The 19400-nt window shown below is 42.1% G+C and overlaps 3 protein-coding genes across 5 annotated transcripts; 2 read left to right on the forward strand and 1 right to left on the reverse strand.

Annotated features, from left to right (window-relative positions):
- The first annotated feature begins 3586 nt into the window (after window positions 1-3586).
- On the forward strand, window positions 3587-8942 carry LOC115675777 (protein NRT1/ PTR FAMILY 3.1-like). 2 transcript variants are annotated; one of them, XM_030598578.2, is made up of 4 exons: window positions 3587-3749; window positions 3850-4067; window positions 5625-6184; window positions 7829-8942. In XM_030598578.2, the coding sequence occupies exons 1-4, from the start codon at window positions 3680-3682 to the stop codon at window positions 8715-8717; spliced, it is 1737 nt and encodes a 578-aa protein (XP_030454438.1). In that variant the 5' UTR covers window positions 3587-3679; the 3' UTR covers window positions 8718-8942. The 2 variants fall into 2 exon arrangements, with proteins under 2 accessions (XP_030454438.1, XP_056163009.1); XM_056307034.1 differs by having other exon boundaries at window positions 3626-3773.
- Window positions 8943-10041: 1099 nt separating this feature from the next.
- On the forward strand, window positions 10042-13777 carry LOC115675946 (ACD11 homolog protein-like). Its single transcript, XM_056308326.1, has 4 exons — window positions 10042-10578; window positions 11331-11503; window positions 12431-12576; window positions 13300-13777. The coding sequence occupies exons 1-4, from the start codon at window positions 10297-10299 to the stop codon at window positions 13404-13406; spliced, it is 708 nt and encodes a 235-aa protein (XP_056164301.1). The 5' UTR covers window positions 10042-10296; the 3' UTR covers window positions 13407-13777.
- Window positions 13268-18818, reverse strand: LOC115675863 (dihydrolipoyllysine-residue acetyltransferase component 4 of pyruvate dehydrogenase complex, chloroplastic). Of its 2 annotated transcripts, XM_056308324.1 has the most exons (8): window positions 18018-18818; window positions 17537-17844; window positions 17117-17308; window positions 16906-16993; window positions 16709-16779; window positions 16523-16606; window positions 14568-14676; window positions 13268-13610 (listed from the first exon to the last, which is right to left on the reverse strand). In XM_056308324.1, exons 1-7 carry the CDS (start codon window positions 18655-18657, stop codon window positions 14572-14574), a joined length of 1488 nt encoding a protein of 495 aa, XP_056164299.1. In that variant the 5' UTR covers window positions 18658-18818; the 3' UTR covers window positions 13268-13610; window positions 14568-14571. The 2 variants fall into 2 exon arrangements, with proteins under 2 accessions (XP_056164299.1, XP_030454545.1); XM_030598685.2 differs by lacking the exon at window positions 13268-13610 and having other exon boundaries at window positions 14268-14676.
- Between the last annotated feature and the right edge of the window lie 582 nt (window positions 18819-19400).

Below are 19400 nucleotides of genomic sequence, written 5' to 3' on the forward strand. Positions count from 1 at the left end.
CAGGCGTTCATGTCTCATCTTTTCTTAATTTCAGAGCATTTGGGCACTCGGCAAATTCTCTCTCTTTTTTTTCTCCTTCGACCCCACACGTTTTTGCTGTATAACGCTATAAATAATCATATGAACATACAATTAGCAAAAAGTTGTCCACTCGGAACTTAAATCTGTCGGGAATGATCCCTTTTTCGTCCTTCCCAGAAATCTGTCATGAAGAGCTTCTGCCCTTTGCCGATCAACAAAGCGAAAGTGTTGTCCAGCAAGGGTATCGGAAAAATCTGTGGGCTGTGTGTGAACTTGTGCCGACACAGAACATTAAATGAGAGGGCGAACGACGGTCGCAGTTAGATTGAAACCGTGATGTATGAAGTTGGGAGATTCTGTAAACCCAACAAAAAAGAGAAGTTGAAAATTTCAACCTAGTGTTCTCCTACACACAACCATGGTCCAATGAATGATTTTGACGTGAGAAGTACCTCGAGCGAGTTTGCGTCTTTTCGGTGACCTATTGTTTACTTAGAGTTGCCGAATACATCTCGACGATTCATTTCATTATACCCGTTTACCTCTACAAAGTTTTTGAGCCTACATCGCATAACTAGGGTTTTGCTCGGTGATTCAGGAACAAGCTTGTTAGGGTGGCTTGCGCATGGAATGCATTCCGGAATAAAAATTTTGTTCCGGAATGCATTCCGGAACAGAATGGCGTTTGTCAAAAAATTTCCGGAATGCATTCTGGAGCGATTTTTACATTCTGGAATAAAAATGCGTTTGTTAAAACAACTTGATTCCAGAATGCATTCTTGATTCCGGAATGAGTTTTTGGCAAGAAAAAGAGAAGCTACTTTTTGTAGCTTCTTGATTCCGGAATGCATTCTCCCTATTTTCTCACAATTTTTTTTTCAGAAAATGCATAAAAATTGAAATATTCTAGAAAAATTCATAAAAATTTCCAGAAAATAAAAAAAAGTCAGATTTCGGGAAAATATGAAATTTGGTGAATTTTTTTTTTAAAAATAAAAAAAATAAAAAATTTCAAAACTTCACAGAATAGCTTAAAACACATGTGGCCACCCACTTTGAGTGAAATTTAAATTTTTTGAGGTGCCAAAAAAAAAATCAAAAATTTCAAAACTTCATAAAATGGCTTAAAATACCTGTGGCCACCTACTTTGAGTGAAATTTAAATTTTTTGAGGTGCCCAAAAAAATGAAAAATAATAAAAAAATAAAAATTTTCAAAACTTCACAAAATGGCTTAAAATACCTGTGGCCACCCACTTTGAGTGAAATTTAAATTTTTTGAGGTGCCCAAAAAAATAAAAAATAAATAAATAATTTCAAAACTTCACAGAATGGCTTAGAATATCTGTAGCCATCCACTTTGAGTAAAATTTAAATTTTTTGTGGTGCCCAAAAAAATAAAAAAATTCAAAACTTCACAAAATGGCTTAGAATACATGTGGCCACCCACTTTGAGTGAAATTTAAATTTTTTTAGGTGCCCAAAAAAAATTAAAAAAAATCAAAAATTTCAAAACTTTACAGAATGGCTTATAATACATGTGGCCACCCACTTTGAGTAAAATTTAAATTTTTTTAGGTGAAAAAAAAATCAACAAATCAAAACAGATTTCTGTTCCAGAAATCAATTTCTGGAGCAGAATTAGTCATGTTTTACCAAACAGATTTCTCCTCCAGAAATCAATTTCTGACAAGAATTCCAGAAATCAATTTCTTGCAAGAATTTGATTTCTGGAGCAGAATGGTTACCATTCGCACAGATGCCTGATGGCGGTTAGATTTTCCATACCTACCTACCGTCATCGGGTAAAAACAATCTCATCTGTGGAGTATTGGCTTTCAGGTTTGGCTTGTGTCACATGCGTCTTGACAAATTATGGGCCTATTTGATAGATCTGAGTTTACGTGTTCAGGTGGGGTTTACTTGTTCTGCAAAACTAGCATAATTTATGAAAAAATAGAGTAAGAAGAATTGATGGCAAATAACAAGTGGATTCCTCAACAAGCATTGCCAAAAAAATGATGCGATAACCATACGGGTTGGTCATGATGTCGATTATTTTAAAGAAAGGAAAAAATATTTCTTGAATTTATATCATTTGGCATCAGAACATACTCTTTTTTTTTGACTAATTAGTTTTAATTCCTCATTTACCCTCCCAACACTGAAAGATAATGACGTGTGGGGCTCAAACTCTCCCCCTCCGATCGGCCTCTTTCTCAATCCGTGTTTCTCAATGACCATTTAAAAGCAAAAAGGGAAAATTACCAAAAAAAAAGTCTCGAATCTATAGTACTCGTGTTAATTCAATCTTGAATTTTTTAATCGTGACAAATTTTTTTAGTCAAATAATTGTGACCATTGAGTCATAAACCTTTTCACGTTTTGCTAATTGAGTCTATCCGGCCAATTTTGGCCAGAAATTGCCAACTGTCCTATGTGGCAAGGTCGGCACTGATGTGGATTATTTTTACAATTTTTTTTTAAAATTCAAATTTTTAATAATTTTTTTCTTCTTCCTCCGCCAATCGCCATGGCCTAGCGACAGGCTAGAGGTGAGGGCCAATGAGGGTCACTTTTGCCGGATCTGGCGTGGGCCGACTGCGCAAGAAAGAAAAAAATAAAAAATTATTAAAATATCGAATTTTTTTAAAAAATGCAAAAATTATTCACATCAGTATCGGCCGTGCCACGTAGGTCGGCTGGCATCCATATCAGTAATTTTTGGCCAAAATTGACTGAATGGACTAGATTAGCAAATCATGAAAAAATTTAGAATTCGATTGGCACAATAAAAGATTTAGCACTAAATTGTCACAAATGTAACAGGTTTAGGATATTTTTGGTAATTTTCCCAAAAACCAAAATTTGGCAAAACCAAAACATGTCTTGTGAACCTATTATGTCCCGCCCCCAAATATATCATTACTAAAGTTTCCTCCTCTTTCTAATCTAGGTTCTTTTTTTTGGGTTCATTAATTCTTGTCGATTTATATACTTGGATTGTGCCGCGATGCCAAAACTTTCCAATTACGTTCCACTAAATTTTCTATTTGATGGACGAGATTTAATTTCCAAATGAACAAAATCCCATTGCTTGAAAAAAGTTTTCCAAGTTGACAAAAAATTTATTTCGTCCCCGATTCTATTAAAAATGACCTTAGACGTTCTAAGTTTTTCCCAAATATTTGTTTACCAAGTGATGGATATATTTTATATAACAAATTTTAACCCAATGTCCTAACATCTTTGTTTTGTTCAGGCTGCGGCTGATGTCAATTATTGAGGCAATGGTCGTATGCTCACATTTGCATGGTCATATATCACTTTCACACGACAAAACATCATTGTCTCGATGATGCTTGGCCAAAACACCCCCGCCAAAAAGAAATTGAAACATAAAAATATGAAAGCCATTATTATCACCGTGCTGGAATACTCTTGTGGCTGCGTCTCCACCATCTCGAAAAGGGGTAAAAGAAAAAGGAAATCACGCCGTTAGAATCGAGGCACGTCCAGACGTAGGTATCGAATTACTGCATCTCAAGTCTTCATCAAGAGCACTATAAATAGAATGAAATCTGAGTCACTTTTCGCACTGAAAGAACAATAGAAAAACGGAGGATAGAGATTAAAAAAGAGGCAAAAGAGATAGAGATATGGAGGAGGAAGGAAGCCATGGAAGTGGAAGGAAAAAGGGAGGGATGGTCACTATGCCCTTCATTTTCTGTAAGTCAATCAAGCTCTCTCGTCGTAATCATCATCTTGTTCTTACTTCTTGTTAATCTTCTTGAATGTTTCTTTGATTACGTTAATTGTATCGGTGCAGCAAATGAGGTATGCGATAAACTGGCGGTGGTGGGTTTCAACGCGAACATGATAAGCTACTTGACGACCCAACTCCACATGCCATTAACGAAAGCAGCCAACACCGTCACCAACTTCGGTGGCACCGCCGGCCTCACGCCACTGCTCGGCGCTTTTGTCGCCGACGCCTATGCCGGGCGCTTCTGGACCATCACCGTCGCCTCCATTATCTATGTAGTTGTAAGTTTGACTGCTCTTTGTTTCTGTGCGTACGTGTCTTCAGACAAAGTTGGAGAAGAAGTGGAAGTTGTTCGAGGATTGTCATTTCTTTTTCTTGTAGGAGATGGTATGATAATGGTGATATCAACAAGATCGGGAATGACTTTGTTTTCTTAGGAAATGGTATGGTAGTGGTGATACAAACAAGATGATTCGAGGATTGACCTTTTCTTGTGGTAGCCTCACACCGTATGCAAAACTGCTCTTTAACTTAACCTGTTGGTCGTTTTACAAAATTTCACCTGATGTTAAAAGTTCGTGCATATAAAATTTCTGTAAACTCTAATCAACCTTACAAATCCTTAAGTTTGCTACAATCGAATTCCGGATGGTGTGAGCAAAACTCACTTCTTGATATTTGATAATTTATGGTCGAGTTTCGTATTCTGTATATATATATTTCATCTGTTGCAAAATATGCAATTATTCAAGTGGCTCTGCACTTAATTTGTTTGCATTTTCTACTGTACACACACTACTTATGAAAGTGACTCGCGGAAAAGAGATCCGCATAGGATTACCCCTTAAGATAGCTCTCGATGTACAAACTCTGACCATGGCCTCTGGGAAAAAAAAGGGGAAAACTGAAAAGATTCTGACCATATGTTTACAAAAAATGGAGGCACTGTCGATTTGATTTCTCAATGATTGGAGTCCATGGGTATTGCTCACTTCTGGGTAGATGGAGGAGTCCTCATGGTTTCCATGAGTAGATAAACATGAGGTTTACCGTCATTCGGTGTTAATTAAACTTCAGCTGAGTGGAGTCGTCGTAGGTTTCTTGCTGTGGTAAGATATCATCAATGTCAAAGCTCGACAGTGAACGGCCAAGGATCATAAGAGGAACAATACGCGTAGCTACGATCTAGAGGAGCTACCTAGATAGGTGACTTAACCCACTTCAGATTGTTTACACGGTTACTTTTTCTGTTTTAATCACAAGGAAGTACACTTTACACAAATATAGTTAAATCCAGTGCTTAGATTAGATATAAGTATTACTAGCTAGTTAGAAATTACGTACGCGAGCCTTTATTACGAATGGATGAGTTATCATTTAATATGAATCAATCTGTTGTTTCCATCATAAGAACGTGACATTTATCAATTCAATTATAAAACTCACTAAACGTGATTTAAATCCTACGAATCTAGCACATAAAGAAAATCTATTTTATCTCTCCTTCTCCTCCACTTCTCCACAGCCATTTCATGAACGGCGGCCCCGCCTATTGCCGTCGCCATGTTTGGGCTGGCCACCACGCTGTCAAGCCACCCACCGATCTTGGCTGTACATCTGTGTCCATGTATATCCTCGCTTTCCCAACATTTGAATCGCAAAGTTCTTACTTAATGAAAGCGTGAGTCCTAGGATACTATAAAATTGATATTCTACTGGATTGATTATGCGAAAACTACTCATTAAACGCACGCAATCACCGAATAAACATTTTATAATCCCGTAGGACCCCACCCATTCCATTATTGAGCACTGATTTGTCCTTATTTTGTTGACAGGGAATGACCCTTTTGACCCTATCCGCCATACTCCCCCAGCTGACGCCACCCCCATGCAAGGGCGACCAAGTGTGCCAAGAAGCCAGCGCCGGCCAGCTCGCCGTCCTCTACACGGCCCTCCTGCTTGGAGCCCTCGGGTCTGGCGGGATCCGCCCCTGCGTGGTCGCCTTCGGGGCGGACCAATTCGATGCTAACGACCCGAAACAGTCCACCAGGACATGGAAGTACTTCAATTGGTACTACTTTGTGATGGGGGTGTCTATACTGCTGGCGGTGACGGTGCTCGTTTATATTCAGGACAACATCGGATGGGGCTTGGGTCTCGGGATCCCAACCATCTTGATGTTCTTCTCGGTCATCACCTTAATCGGCGGGTACCGGCTGTACCGGATGATGGATCCGGCGGGCAGCCCGTTTACCCGGTTGTTGCAGGTTTGTGTAGCTTCGTTCAGGAAGAGGAGGTTAGCGATGGTGACGGATTCGAGATTGTTATACGAGAACGAAGAGCTCGATGCCTTGATTTCGCTCGATGGGAAGCTTGTCCACACCAACCATGTCACGTAAGTGCTCTCTCTCTTATGAAAACAAAAATTAAAGCATAATGAAGCCCATTGGACAAACGTAAGTAATCGATTAAATCAAAAACTCCTATTCATTTTAAAAGTTCATAAGGTGCACCTAATTCGAACTCACTTTATTTTAGGAGCCCAAATCATTTAATGTGTCATCATGTCCGGCTTACGTCTATGTAAATGTTTGTGCTTACTAAGAGGGAAGCAAATCATCGAATTCTTAAGTATCTAAATATGTTACAGAAAGAATTATTCTACTTTGATACAACGCTCAAACGGGTTTTGTAATCTTCCTTACGCAAAACCAATAATTATATTGATTTTGTAAGCCAACCTAGTCGTTTCGAAGCACGAGTTGTCGAGCCCTACTAAATTAGACAGAGAACTTGAAAGTCCAACTGTCGTACAATTGACGACATGTGCTTTTTGTCATTTTTTTTGCTCGTGGAGTGCGAGAAGCGTCACGTTGAAGGCTCGCACGGACCGCACAGTAACCTCAAGCAATGATTGATGAGATTGATTCCATGTTGAATTCAAGGTGATAACAGCTGTGGGTCTCATGTGTGGGCATGCAAAATAGAGAAATCCTTTGTTCATGATGTGGAAGTCTCAATGGCCGAATGATTGCGTCTCAGTGAAACTACTAGGTTATCTAATCTCTCTTATTGAACGAAGACAATCAGATTATTAGCCCAGAAAAGGAAAAAGAACGAAGTAAATCACTGGTGATATGTCTTGAGTCTCGACACAGTCGATTATCATGTGATATACAATGTCAAGTTTATCACGACTGTGCAGAAAAAAAGATGTTCTCTTCTGAAGGAAGACGGACGTCCGAATTCATTTCACTTCATTTCGAAACAAAGAAATCCGGACAAATTCATGCATCGAGACATGAACCCGCGCGAAATTATGTTGGCCGTATGCGCGCTGCGTTTCATTTCGATGGTCCTGGTTTAAGCTTCTGATGAGTCGTGCATGGTGTGACGATGAAGCTTCCGGCTCTCGTCGCACTAGGTCCGCCAGACCATTTGGCATTTACTGTGTTCCTCCACGACCACACGTAATGAAAATCCCTCTGGGAAGTGCGCATGCTTCGAGTAGAGGTCTCTGAAAGAACCGAATCTCGAATCGTTCGCGCACACGCATGCATGTGCATGTGGCCTCTGGGGACATGTACGTGAGATGGTCCAGAGCACATGGTCTTTTCTTCCTTTTCTTCTGAAGGGTCTCTGTCTCTTGGGTTGTCGCTTGTCATTTTGCATTTGCATGGATGGCGGTGTGGCGTGTACAAAGATGATGCATCATCGTTTGTCCTGATATAGAAGTGTGCTTGTGGCTAGAACCGGCACGAGTTCTGGACTCTTGCTCCTTCATCTTTTTTGACTAATGTTCGGTAGCTCTCAAAGGCAAGACAGACAGATAAGGGTAGATCTCCGAATTTTGGCACATGTATGTTGTGTTTGCCCTAAATACAGCATCATTAATTAAAGTACTAAGCCCCTATACACCATCAAATACACAATATATGATATTGTTCTTACATGTTCGTAACTCGTTTTAGTTCCTGAATTCTATTCTATCTCAAACCATGGCTATATCCTTCACTAATTTGGTTGATCAAACTTCCAGGTTCCTTGACAAAGCGGCCGTCGTCACACCGGAGGATGATGTGAAATCGCCTAACTTGTGGAGGTTGAACACTGTCCATCGTGTGGAGGAACTCAAGACGGTACTCCGGATGGGCCCGATATGGGCCTCCGGCATCCTCCTCTACACTGCCTACGCACAGCAGAGCACTTTCTCCCTCCAGCAGGCCAAGACCGTGGACCGTCACCTTGGCCGCTCCTTCCAGATCCCCGCGGCCTCCATGGGAGTCTTCACGATGACCGCCATGCTGTTCACTATAGCTGCCTACGACCGCCTCCTAGTCCCGGTGTCCCGCCGATTCACGGGCCTCGACCGGGGGATCAGCTTCCTCGAGCGCATGGGGATCGGATACTTCATTTCCATCCTGGCCACCCTCGTCGCAGGCTTCGTCGAGGTCAAGCGAAAGCACTATGCAAAGGCCCATGGGCTGTTGGACTCGCCCCATGCCATGATACCCATGTCGGTGTTCTGGCTCATGCCCCAGTACGCACTCCACGGGATCGCAGAGGCCTTCATCTCAATCGGGCACCTCGAGTTCTTCTACGACCAGGCCCCGGAGAGCATGAGGAGCAGCGCGACCGCGCTGCTCTGGACATCCATCTCGGCCGGGAACTACTTGAGCACGTTCATGGTCACGTTCGTGCACAAGTACAGTGCCAAGCCTGATGGGTCCAATTGGCTTCCCGACAGGAACCTGAACCGAGGGAAGCTCGAGTACTTCTATTGGCTGCTGACCTTGTTGCAGGCTCTGAATCTGGTGTACTACGTTTGTGTGGCCAAGTTCTACACGTTCAAGCCAGTCCAGATCCACAGTGCGGTGGCTGTGAATGGAACAGAAGATAAAGCCGCGGTTGAGCTTGCGAAAGTCTAGTTGATACTCGTTATAGGAGGAGGTTATTGGGTAGGCACAGTTCTCTATTTGGGTCGTATAATGATGTGACCTCGGGTCTCATGTGACTGTAAATTGTCTTTTAGGATCGTATTAGCAACGGTAGAAGGTCAAGGATCCTCTGCCCGCTCGGTGCAATTTATGATCCTGTAAAGACCTTGACACATAAGGGAAGTAGAAAGATAATAGCCTCCATATTTTCTTGTGTCTCCTTGCTGCAACCTTCATCCCCTTGACTACTCTCTCAAGCATATAAAAGAAACTTCACGCAGAAAAGAAGACACATACATAGTTTCTCTGCGATCTAATAGGAATCGGGTTTGGTTGAAAATTTGGACTAATTTTATCTTCATTAGCTGGAACTTAGTGAATTGGGTTTGGTTGAAAATTTCAATCATCGGGCGAGGAAAAAAATATACAAAAATAATTATATCGAGCGAATTTTAATGCATATTAGCGGCTAGAGAACAATAGCCACCGCTCGCCTTCCTCCGGCCCGGCGCACTGCTTGGACTCAAGGTGAAATCCACCCGACTCCATTCCATACAGACTCCAAATAGGCCATTTTATTCCATACTCCATTGTTTCGTGGAAAATGAAAAATTCGCAAAAATATTTTCTCAAAAGTACCCGCTTGTATCTCTTTTTAAAAAAAAATGAATAAAGCGAAAATCATCATCAATAATAAATCATTTAATTGCGTCGTAAACTACCTATAATATTAGTAAAATCCACATAGATTTAACCAAATAACTTGAATACGTATAATACAGGGAAAATGACATAAATGGTCCATGAACTTTGATCGAATGTGCAACGTGATCTCTGAATTTTTAATTTATTCAATGTGATCTCCGAACTTTTGATACATGTTCAAACTAGTCTTTGGACTATATGAAAATGTTCAATGCCGTCCCTGAACTTTTAATTCATTTAATATGGTCCCTGAACTTTTGATACATGTTCAAACTAGTCCCTAAACTATATGAAAACATCCAATGTTGTCATTCCATTTATTTAAGTTCAAGGACAATATTCAACATTTTTATATAATCCAATGACTAATTTGAACATGTATAAAAAATAAATTAAAAATTCATAGACTACGTTGTATATTGAGCTAAAATTTATAGACTATATTATATATTGGGCAAAAGTTCATGAATTATCTGTGTCATTATCCCTGTAATTTAACGATGCAGATGCATTTCATCGAAGGGAAGGGACCGAACTCGCGACGTAATCACAGATGGAAGAGAAAGAGCTTTCGTGCAAGACTTTGGATATAGAGAGAGAGAGAGAGAGAGAGAGAGAGAGAGAGAGAGAAAAGTCCATGCAGACAGACGAAAAGTCTTGGCCTTCGGCAACCCGCACGAGTAGCGACCCTCCGTGTCCATCACCTCCCGTTTCGACCTCCCTTCCCTGCTCATATTTAGGAAGGAAAGCTCCATTGATCCAACGCACGCAACCCCCCTCTTCCCACCGTCTCCGCAATCTCCTTCCCATTACCAGTCAACCACGCAGAGATACGAATGCGAACGCGAACGCAATATAGCTCGCGATGATGATGGGAGAAAAAGCAGAGGGAGGGAGCCGCCAGAGCAGCGGCGGCGGCGCCTCCCCCCACCACCGCCCGCCGGGGGCCGCGCAGGCCGCCGCCACCACGCCCCTCTCCGGGATCGCGGAGGCGTTCGAGGAGATGGCCGGCCTCCTGCGGTCCGACAAGGGCGGGGGCGTGGAGCTCCGCTTGGACAAATTCTGCGACGCCTGCTCTCTGGTCTCTGTTCTCTTCGGTTGCCTCGGCCTCGCCTTCAAGTTCGCCGAGATGGAGTACATCGCCAAGGTCTGTTTGTTTGTGATTCCCGCGTGTCCCCCCCACCCCTTCGTTGTTGCGATTCTTGTTTCGCGAGCTTTTGAATTCAACTCTGTTCTGTTTCGATTATAAATTGCTAGAGCATGGTTGGGGACGGAAATTTGGTGATTCTGTTGCGTTGCATCTCCGATTGTTCCAACTCTTCATTTGCTCCGCTTCAGTTGTTTCCGTAGACTAATGTGTGTATGTGATGGAATATACGTAACTAGTGAAATGCACGGAGAGTATCACGGAACATCTACAGCTTTGTCATTTGTTGTTGGCTTGGGACGAATTCTCAAAATGGCTTAGGATACTCTGTTGCTGATGCAGGATCATGCTTGGTTGCTCGGGTGATATGTCGGCATTTTACATAATTCAACAATCTGCATGAGTTTACTGCGTTACGGAGTAGATTCTCGTTGATCGTCGACCCATGAGTCAAACTTAAGGTCTTCTAGGTGAAATGGGAAATGTCTTACCAGTTGAAATGCTATAATTAGGATTGCCAGGGATTGGTGTGGTATTTCAAAGACATGACTTTTTGATAACCGTTGTCGACATGTTTCATAGAGCTAGAATTTGCAGATAGGATTTTAAAAGTCGTGTGAGTTGGAAATGATGTATTCGGAGGGGCTGCTTCTCAACCTACGGAGTGTCTGTGCTATCATGGAATGAATTATCCTTGCCATGTACTATTCTTGTGACCTTCCTTCCACTGACCTAGTAATTGGCTCTCCAAGGTACGTGATCTTGTGGAGGCATCAAAGACACATCGCACATTACAAAACATACTGGATCTCGACGTTGCAAATAATTCAGTGAGAACTCCAGGAAGTCATACACGTAATTTACGCCGAGTTAGGCAGGGTCTTGATCTCATCAGAGCTCTATTTGAGCAGTTCTTGTCTTCTGAGTATGTTCTCTCTCTCTCTCTCTCTCTCTCTCTCTCTCTCTCTCTCTCTCTCTGTTTAATTGCATTTTATTGTTTAATTTGTGGAAGCAAATTCCATTTCTACCAGGGAATTGTTTAATTTGAAGACCTGTTTTTGATTGTATGTTTGTTATGTCTCAGCATCACGTACTTAGAGTTTGAAGTTGGAGGATTCTATAAACCTTTTATGTACTAGTCAACTGGGAAGAGGTTCTTTATCCCTTAAACAGGATTATCCTGAGTTCTCGCGATAGGTTTGTGGCACAGAGCCTTTAGGTTGATCTCAAGAAAAAGTCAGACAAAATTTTCTTCCTCCTTTTTATGAGCATTGAGCAAGGATGTCGTCATAGTTTAACCTAGACTATTTAGCGTAGGAGTTTCCAAAATAAATTCACAAATGAGCTCGAATTCTTCTGGTCGGTAGCTGCTTCTTTCATCACAGAACTCTTGTGGGCAGTCATCTATATTTCTCTGTATATAGGCTTGTTAATGGGAAATTTTGCACACACACATGATTTTCTTACAAAAGCTTTGGAGTGCAGTAGCTCTGATGTTTCTTGGTTCCACAACGTAGAGGAGTTAGCATGGATGATTTATCTGCTAATGATGAAGTTCTAAATGTCCTGCTGGTCTGTTTTTACTATAAATTGTATGTATGTCTACTTAGTAGACTGGGGTTGAAGTCATTTGCTGGTAGCGGTTGCACAGATTCTTCCAAATTGAGCTATGATTTTCACAATGAACGAGTATAAGATGATAAGTAGATAATAATAACCTGTGATCTGAGTTAAGAGAGTCCATTGCCCTAAAGTCAACTTGTCCAATGTTACTATCTCCTGCAGTTGTAATCTGATATATAAGATTGGTTTTGTTCCATAGTAATAGCTTCCTCTCTTTTTCTTGTCCTAGCGATTACTCATTAAAGGATGCGGCTACCACAGCCTATACACAAGTTTGTGCGCCGTTCCACACGTGGGCAATCAGGACAGCTGTTTATGCTGGAATGTATGCTCTTCCATACAGGGATCAACTTCTGCTAAAGCTCAATGAAACTGGTGAGTCCGGATGATACTGCATGCATGTCAGTCATCCTTCTGACTTTCAGCAACTTTTCCGTGTTATTTTCAAACGCTGGCGAGCTATCTTTTAGTTTGATAAACTGTAAGATTGCCAAAATGCCAAAGTTTTGGGGAGTTTTCCAATCGACTGTAAAAACCATTTTCTATTCTGATAGCTTTTATAACTTCTATGTATGATTTTCAAGTATTCTCTGGAAAGCTGATGATTGCTAGTTTACAAGTTAGAAAAACTGCATCGCTTGATTAACTTCTAGTATGTTAAAAATCATAACTTTAGAATGTTAACCCAAAAACGAGAAGGTGGGGATTGAATTGGTTATATAGAATTATAAGAAACTACAGAATATCATTATACATCCATTAACTGTAGGATGTCATTAGACCTCGTAAACTACGTAGATATTTGCTGGAAACCTTTCATGTGTTCGTGTTACATGAGATAATTGCACGAAACGATGGCGTCAATCCTTTTAGCAGATGCAGCAAGTAGTGTCTCGCGACAAGGTTCTTCTGTAAGCAATTCGAAAGCTTTAAACCTTTTCTGGTGCTTTCGTAAAACGACATTATGAGGCAAATTATACATGGGGAACATTTGCAGTTTCTGTCAGGGATCTACTATTTAATTGGGTCGATCGGTCATAAATGATCCTCCTAATTTTGTCCTATAGAGATCTCAAACGTCCAATAATCTCATTGCAGATAAGACGGCCGAGAAGAAGATGAGAAGGTATATCAAGGCCTCGATCCCAGTTATACAGTACATTGATAAGTTATACATATCCAGGAATATTAGCTTGGACTGGTGAACTGATACGCCTCGCTTTCATTCATGTCGATAGCTTTGACCAATCTCTCCTTGTACAGAACAAGACTTTTCAGGCAATTTTGTTGTCTACATCTCTGTCTCCCTTCACTCCCTTCCTTCATGCACCCCCAGCTTACGGTGGGAAAACCTTATCTAGGAGTGAATACCGCAATTGTTCCGCAGCTTCTGCTTCCGTTAGGATGCACTGTGACACGAAGCTATTATGTAGAAGGATAGTCAAGGGATTCTCGGACAAAGTACGAAGTAGTTACAAACACTTGATGAAGGAAGGGATGATTGATAAAATACATGTACCGCCAAAGAGACCAAAAGGAAATAAAAAGTTATAGAAAGCTGTGAATCATTCAATTACTCCATTATTGTTGTAGTACTAGCACTGTGATGGATGATACGCCCATTTGAGTTATTACAAAACAAATCTTCATCAATGTTACCAATCCGTTAGTGCTTGCAAATTTTGTTTTACACAACTACGTTGGATCTTTTAAAAACTGCAGAGTCTTAACACAAGAAGTGTTGCCATTATACCAGATCAATAAAAGGAATTGGAGTTTGCATTCTTCATTCTTCCGTATACTTAAGGACGAAAGACAAACATATTGCCTTATACTTTGTGTTTTGCTAACCAAAATTCTGCTTGAGGTTTCCGCTGGTTTGAAGGGTTTGTACAAACCGACAAGTGATGCACACTTTTGTTTAGAACTCTCTAACTTCATCGATCTACTCGAATTGCAAAAATTCCAGCTGCGATACTAATGTTAACTGTTAAATGGCCTCTTTGGCCATTTTCTTCTCTGGCTTAATGAACAATCTTCAGTCAGAACATCAAAAGTAGACTCAATTTAAGCCATACAGATAGACCCTTATCCATATGCAAATGGTCATTAGGCTGCAGCACTCAGCTGCGACCATACGAGAAATAGTCATATACATTTTCGAAACAACGAGGAGAGGATATGCAACACTCAGCTCAAAACTTCAGCGAAGTTTATTACCCTCTTTCAAAATCTATCACAGTTCGGTATGAGTTCCTCACAAATTAGAGAAAAAAAATGAAAATACATGACAAAAAGTGACAGCGCAAGCAAGAGCTGCATCCAAAGAATATGGCTTGGACAATCCTGTCCCAACTGAAACAAACCTCATTACAATGTAAGGCTTTCGGGATTCTCGACAATCTTTGAGAAGGTCTGGAGGAAGGCGGCCAAGTCAGCACCATAGACGATCCTGTGATCTGCCGTAACATTCACCTGAAATTTGTTTCCCACAGTTAGAAGTTTCTGCGCTAGATTAAATTAGTTAAGCTCCGCAAAGGTAGCTTTCTCACCAGTCAATTTAATGAAAATTACGTGTTAGCACGATCAAGATCATGAAAAAAAACTCGAAATGCCAAAATGGCAAGCTGAGATCATGATGAAATGCAAAGTTAAATAACAATTTGCCATAAAAAAAAGTTCTGTGATGGTAGCATAATTAGGATTATAAAAACACAAATGCAGCTTTTCAGATATAAGTGTCAGCAATGCAGTAGGTGAAACAGAATCAAGAAACTTAAAATCTCTCACAGATTTTACAGCCAGTCTTGCACGGTCTTTGGAAGAACTCTAAATGGTTACACTGAATCTGTTTCTTTTTCTTCCTCTTTTTAACACTGAAGATGTGGAAACACCCTTTTTTGTGCTTTAACAATTTTTAGTCCTCGAGAAGACACAATTTTCATTCTGAAGTCAAAATCATCCTCTTCACACAATAAATTTCTTCAATGACGTCCCACACCGAAAAAGGGAAGAACTTATCGGATCAACATAGGCTATCTTGACCAAAAACCTTATAAACAGAGGAGCCAGAAAACACTAAAATGTACACCATGATCTCCAATCGGGCCTTACAGAGCTTGGCAAAGAGCTTCATTCTGGACTCAAAATCTCTCTCTCTCTCTCTCTCTCTCTCTCTCTCTCTCTCTCTCTCTCTCTCTCCCTCCTCCCTCCCTCCCTCTCTCTCTAGGGTGAAGCTCTATGGAACTCAAATCGAGCCTTACAGAGCATAGCAAGGAGCACAATAAGATTAAGTTTGTTTGATAACCTTTAATAAAATTGACAAAATGATTCAATTAAGTCAAATATCCACTTAATCTAGTAAGTAAGGGGGGGTTACTTAGTTCATTTAATTAAGATAATTGATGATAATTATAATCTTGCCAAATATATTGACAAAACCTTTCAATGATGGTTTTTTTTCCTGATAAGAGATTAATAAAATTCAGCTATCTATTTTTAATTATCATCAAACAACTTTTTAATTCTATTTTCAGCACTAAAGGTAATCAACACAGAATTCAGTTCATATATTTTCAACACAATTTTCAATTTTACCAAACAGGTTCTAAGAGTAAGGACATTTAAGTGCTGATCATTATAGTGATCATATAGACATAACACAAGCAGTTATTATATTGAAACTCGAACTGTGAATCTTAATCTGTTTGTACATGACAAATTAGGACAGCACCCATATCCAGTCTATAATGTGGGACATCCTAGACAAATATAAAATTTGGAAAGAATAATGCAGAAGATAAATTATGGATCAACTTTACATACGGGATTACAACAGGCAGTAGGAACAAATTTTTTTGGAGACAAGAAGCAAGCCATGTCTATTTATCGATATCATCCATTGAATTATACCTTTCTTTTCTCTCTGACATATTGAGATGGTATGTGGCTCCAAAAAGAGATTGGCATTTTAGATCCATTCCTATTTGCTTCCAACTAAGTTATCATCCTGGTATTTGCTAACGAAGATTTTCTCAAAATTTTCAATTTCAGAGTAAAAATTGAAAAATGGAGATGAGAAATCCTCAACTCCCAATAGTCTTACAAAGGCAACTATAGCAGGTGTATTAGCGAGTCAATGAGGATTCCAATTCTATATCATTTGAAAACTAATTTTCAATGCTTGATGTATAATCATGCCTCATGCCGTATAGGAATGCTTATTAATCACAAATATGCTCGCTCTAGTAGGGATACCGAGCCTTCATTACATAATACACTGGATAGTTTGGAAGATTGCAGGGAAGATGCGAAAACTCACCAGCATTTTACTTTTGACACTGAAGAATCCATCTGCATCAGCTACAACAGTTGGCTTTGATGCTCCCACAGCCATGATGGCCCCCTAAATATAAGGAAAAATTTCACCAGACAGCTAAGAAGCTTCTCACAACTTCAATAAAATCCTCGGCTCAGTAAAGTTGGAAATCGTGACCATGTGACTCACCTGGCCTGGAGGAAGAATTGCATCAAATCTGTCCACTCCAAACATGCCCAGGTTGGAAAGAGTAAATGTGCCTAAAACATTCGACCAAACAGAAAAACCATAGTCCTGATTCTTGAAGAATAACGACTTAAACAAACCCAAGTATCAGAGTTGCATGTATAGAACTGAGAAACAAAAGACAGATTGAATGGTGAAACCTGAGTTATATTCATGTGGCTGAAGTTGCTTTGAGCGGGCTTTCTCCACCAGCTCTTTCCATTTTTGAGACAGCAAGTAAAGATCCAACTGTACCAGATATTACAAAATAAAACCAAAATTATTATGTGAAAATTGAACACATCAAATCAATCCATTTGCTTTTCATTTTATTAAGAGGAACAAAGGCACAGCACGCTCGAGAAATCAAACCTTATCTGCATCCTGAAGCACAGGTGTGATCAACCCACCGTTAATGGCCACTGCAACAGCAATGTTAACGTTGCTATTGTAAGTAAAGCTCTTCCCGTCTTTGCAACTGGCATTCACAACTGGATGCTGAACAAGTGCCATTGCGGCAGCCTTTGCCAATATAGCGGTCATGGTCACACCCTTTGGTTTCACCTAAATATTTAGATGGAACAACGGATTTATACCCATAAAAAGCAACTATCGAGCGGGTGGACTATCTTACCAAATGTCAATGGGTATAAAATTAGATCAAGATTGACACACCCTAACAGAAGAATACATACTTATACACTTCGTTAACAATCTCTGCAACTATATTCCTCATCAAATCATGAACCAGAAATAGCATACTGAAGGCTGCGGATTGAGCGCAGAATCTACCTTCAAATAGAGAGCATCGAGCGCATCAGTCGTCACTGGGTATCCGACTCTAAAAGTCGGTACCGAGAGACTCTCCAGCATGTTCTTCGACACCGCAGCCTGCATTGTGGTGAATGGCACCACTGTAGATCCCGGAAGTGGAGGCGGAGCCGGGGCAGCAGATTTTGGTGGAGCAGCAGCAGCAGCTGGAGCTGGCTCTGCTGCAACCGCTGGAGAGGCAGTAACCGCAACAGCCGGCTTGAAAGACGGCTGGATTCCGGCAGCCGCTTCCACGTCTGCCGGCGTAATCCTCCCGTACGGACCGGTACCTGCCGCCGCACATGATCAGCCACACTCAATCGTGCCAATTACCGTGCCAATGACAATTGACAATTCAATCGATGATCTAGCCAATATCGGCTCACTCTGCTTAATGATGCCATGCAGCACATTCTATGGTTTTATGATTATGCGACAACGTGGAATTCAACAGAATTCTTACCTGTCACCTTGTTAATGTCCACCTTGTGCTGCTTGGCGAGCTTCTTCGCAGAGGGAGTCGCCACGATCTGCCCTGGCACACCCACCGGAGCAGCCGGCTGCGGCGGGGGCTGAGCAATCGCCGGGGCAGGATTCGAGGTGACGGCGGGGGTCTCAGCCGCCGGGGGGGCGGGAGGAGGAGACGAAGGAGAGCCCGACTTGGCGGCGGCCTTGGCCTTGGCCTCGGCGACCTCGTCCTCGGTCTCGGCCAAGAGGCCAATGGGGGACCCCACGGGGGCGCTCTCGCCCTCGGGGACGACGATGGCGGCGAGGATGCCGTCGTAGAAGGTCTCGACGTCCATGTCGGCCTTGTCGGACTCGACGACCACCACGCTCTCGCCCTTGGACAGGACGTCGCCCTCGGACTTGACCCAGGAGACGATCTTGCCCTCGGTCATGGTGGAGCTGAGGGCGGGCATGAAGATCTCCCGGATCTTGGACTGCACGGAGAGGGATCTCCGCCCCCGCCGGCCGCCGCGGGGGAACGCGGAGGAGGGGCGCCGGGGGAGAGGGGCGGCGGAGAGGGAGGAGGAGAAGGAGATGGAGGCGGCGGGATTGGCGGCGGTGGAGGAGGAGGGAGAGAGAAGGGAGGAAGACGCCATTGTTGTGGGAAGAGAGAGAGGAATGGAGGTGAAGCGGAGGGGGAGATATATGTAGAGAGGGAAGGGGCGGAGAAGACGAGGAGGAGGTTGGTTGGAACTTTGGGAATTGGGCAGAGGCAAATTGGAGCTACATCACTCTCTGTTTCCATCGCCATTAACGAAACATCATGCGCAGGGGGGGGGGGGGGGGGAGGGGACGCACAGAGCGAAGCTTGGAAATTTCAGTTCGGGCTGACTTGGGCCAGGCCCATGTTTTGCCATTGCTTGAGGCTAGGGATGTTACATGGGCCGGATCGAAATGTCCGGATCGGTGATCTCTCGGCCCGGCCTTATGAGGCCCATACCTGATGAGGCGTCGTCTCGTTCTGGGCTGGTCTGGGCCAAGCCCGAACCCGCTAGAAATACCCTCTAGCGAGCCTCTCTATCCGGCCACATTTTTCCCTCCCAAAAGACTCTCCCGATTTTTTTTCTAATGAGGCGGGAAGGAGCGAACGGCGACAAAGCGCTACTCCGAACGTTGCTATAAGGGCTTCACACCCACTAGAAAATAGGCGGAGTGTGACATAGCTACCTAGTACCTCCGAAAGTGCAAAAGTCTTGAGATTGGCGAGCTCATCGCCAAAACTCTATCGAGATGCTAACAGCTAGAAAGTCTCTCTACACGAGACGTACCGCAACCACACGACACTACACGAGCAACTCAGAGGTTCTTTCGCTGCGCAAGTCGAATTTGTCCCCTCATA

The sequence above is a fragment of the Syzygium oleosum genome, unplaced genomic scaffold, assembly GCF_021117445.2.
Source record: "Syzygium oleosum isolate NSW1041296 unplaced genomic scaffold, Sole_v2.1 Sole_v2.02, whole genome shotgun sequence".
Lineage (NCBI taxonomy): Eukaryota > Viridiplantae > Streptophyta > Magnoliopsida > Myrtales > Myrtaceae > Syzygium > Syzygium oleosum.